The sequence below is a fragment of the Ictalurus furcatus genome, chromosome 20, assembly GCF_023375685.1.
Source record: "Ictalurus furcatus strain D&B chromosome 20, Billie_1.0, whole genome shotgun sequence".
Classification (NCBI taxonomy): domain Eukaryota; kingdom Metazoa; phylum Chordata; class Actinopteri; order Siluriformes; family Ictaluridae; genus Ictalurus; species Ictalurus furcatus.
In genome coordinates, this window is record NC_071274.1 from 100,001 (window position 1) to 102,500 (window position 2,500).

Consider the following 2,500-nt stretch of genomic DNA (forward strand, 5'->3'; position numbering starts at 1 on the left):
CCCCCCGCCTCTCTCTCTCTCTGCTTGTCTTGCAGCCGCTGTGAGCCCTGCTCAGAGAGGAAGAAGCACTGGTTTGTGCAGGATCCTCTCACCTGCAGGTGTTCCTGCACACTGACTCAGTTACAGTGCAGGTCCAGAAAGCTTGAGTTAAACGAGCGAGTTTGCAGGTTTGTTCATCACCTCGTCCTGTGTGTGATGTGACGTCATGTGTGTGTGACGTGACATCCTCATGTGTGTGATGCAACCTTGTGTCTCTGTGTGGTTCTTGGGTTTTTTTCTGCATGACTCGCACACTTTTACTCTCCTGTAAACCCTGGTGCATGCGTGTGATCTCCACTGCACACCGCTGACATTAACATGCAGTCACATGGCTGAGAGAGAGGTGTGAGTGTGTGTGTGTGTGTGTGTGTGTGTGTGTGTTGGAACAGTTGAGATGAAAATGAAATGTCAATGTCCTTTTACCTTTGTCCTTTTTAAAGAAGAAAACATCACACACTGGTCAGGTCTCAGCTGATGGACTCCATTCCAGATAAAAGGACGTCATGGACATTTAATTCTTCACTTCCTTTAAGCCTCGGTGTCCTTTATTACTTCTCTAATAAACCTGTACAATAAACAGTAACAGGTGATATTACATAATCTAATGAAATTAAACACAGATGTGTGACAGTGAACCGCGCTGTATGATACTCATGTCCTCTTAAACACACCTTAAATCTCCTGTGATGGTTTTATTATTGACAATAAAGCCGCTTATTTATTTTACACTAATCACTAAGCATGCTGTCGAAGTGCACTATATAGGGTATGAGATAAATGAGTCTGCACCCTATTTAGTGCCCTTCTCCTCCTAAAAGAGAGCATGAACAGGAAAGTCTGAAAATCACGCTGGACAGAACCGACACTCGGACACGACGTCACAATAAAAACACAATAAAATAAATACAATAAAACAATAAAACAACGACACAAAAATAGGAACACGTCCATGCTGCTTGCTTCTCACCTGATTATCATTCTGAAACTTAATTCATTAATCAATTATCATAATCATCTGCCTGATTTCATTACAAATTAAACCCTAAACCCTTCATCTAGTGCACTAATCCCTAATGTAAGTGCACTACATACCTAACCCCTAAATATTCCGATATAAGTGCACTATGTGGGATATGAAGACGCTTTTACACCCCTATAGAACTATAGTCATAAATTAATAGCCCTATACCCTATGTAGTGCACTACTAACGTAGTGTAGAGCTATATGTGCCCTACATAGTGAGCATGGTGACTCACACTGATCTCTCTCTCTCTCTCTCTCTCTCTCTCTCTTTCTCTCTCTCTCTCTCTCTCTCTCTCTCTCTCTCTCTTCTCTCTCTCTCTCTCTCTCTTCCTTCACAGATGTGATAAACCAAGGAGGTGACGATGATGACGATGACGCTGGTCTCAGACACGCACTGAATGAAGGAATATTTAATCTTGGCACTTTTTCAACAACCTGTGGACCACACACACACACACACACACACACACACACACCACGAGCATAGAGAGATGATAAAAATGATGACGTGATCTCCCAGCTGTACATTTTGATAAATTAATATATGAACACATAATTATATATGGAGAGAGAGAGAGACAGAAAGCTATAAAGAAGACATGACAACGTGTAATGCTGCTGCTAAGGAGACGAGCGGACGAGTCCATCACACGCCATGAGACAGACGGACAGAAAGCTGCTGTTTGACGGATTTATATTTAAACACGACGGTGATCGTCCGAGTAGGTGGGACTCTACTTGACTGAGACGCTCTCTGATTGGACGACGGTACACCCTTTGAGGATACGACTCCATTATTGTGTAAATAGTAAAGGGATACTCGCGTAGGTTTTTGTTAAAATGTGATTCCGGTTTTCACAGACAACATTTCATCATCATAAATCATTCATTAATAATTAGTAATAATAATAATAATTAAAATAATAATGATGGACTGTTATATTTTCCAAAGACAAAAGTGAAAACTGTTAGGAAGCACATCAACGGTGTTTATAACAGTCTCTTATCCCTGTTTCTAGTCCACTACATCTAATTTATAAAGTTAGCTTCAGTATTCTGTGTATTTAATTTGATTTATTTATATTCAGTGTTACGTTTTTGTTGCTGTTGTGTTTTCATTGCATTGTGGTTTTATTTCCGTCAGCGTCACCGCCAATCTGCCTGATTTTATTTTCTTTTCCCAGAAGAAGAAAAGAAAGAAAGACTTCTCTGACATTCCTGAAAACTACTTTATATCTGAAAGAGAGGACAAATGTTATTTCTTAATAAAATTGTTGATGAATCACGAGGAATGTAAAATGTGACGTGAGCCAATTTTCATCTGTCTCTAATATCAAGACAGTTTGCGACTTTTCCCAACAAAACCACAACATTCTTCTATTTGTGTTAAAACAGATTTTTTTCATGTCCATTCTATTTTCATAATATATTTATTTG

General features: G+C 39.5%; 1 protein-coding gene across 2 annotated transcripts in view; it reads left to right on the forward strand.

Moving 5' to 3' along the window:
- vegfaa (vascular endothelial growth factor Aa) overlaps window positions 1–2,500 on the forward strand; it is a 12,371-nt gene that overhangs the window by 9,768 nt on the left and 103 nt on the right. Inside the window, exons 6-7 of one of the 2 annotated variants that reach the window (XM_053651962.1) lie at window positions 36–167; window positions 1,402–2,500. The exon at window positions 1,402–2,500 is cut by the window's right edge and continues 103 nt beyond it. In XM_053651962.1, coding sequence (XP_053507937.1) covers window positions 36–167; window positions 1,402–1,423 — 154 coding nt within the window. In that variant the 3' untranslated portion in view covers window positions 1,424–2,500. The remainder of the gene's footprint in view (window positions 1–35; window positions 168–1,401) is intronic. The other variant, XM_053651963.1, reaches the window with a different exon arrangement.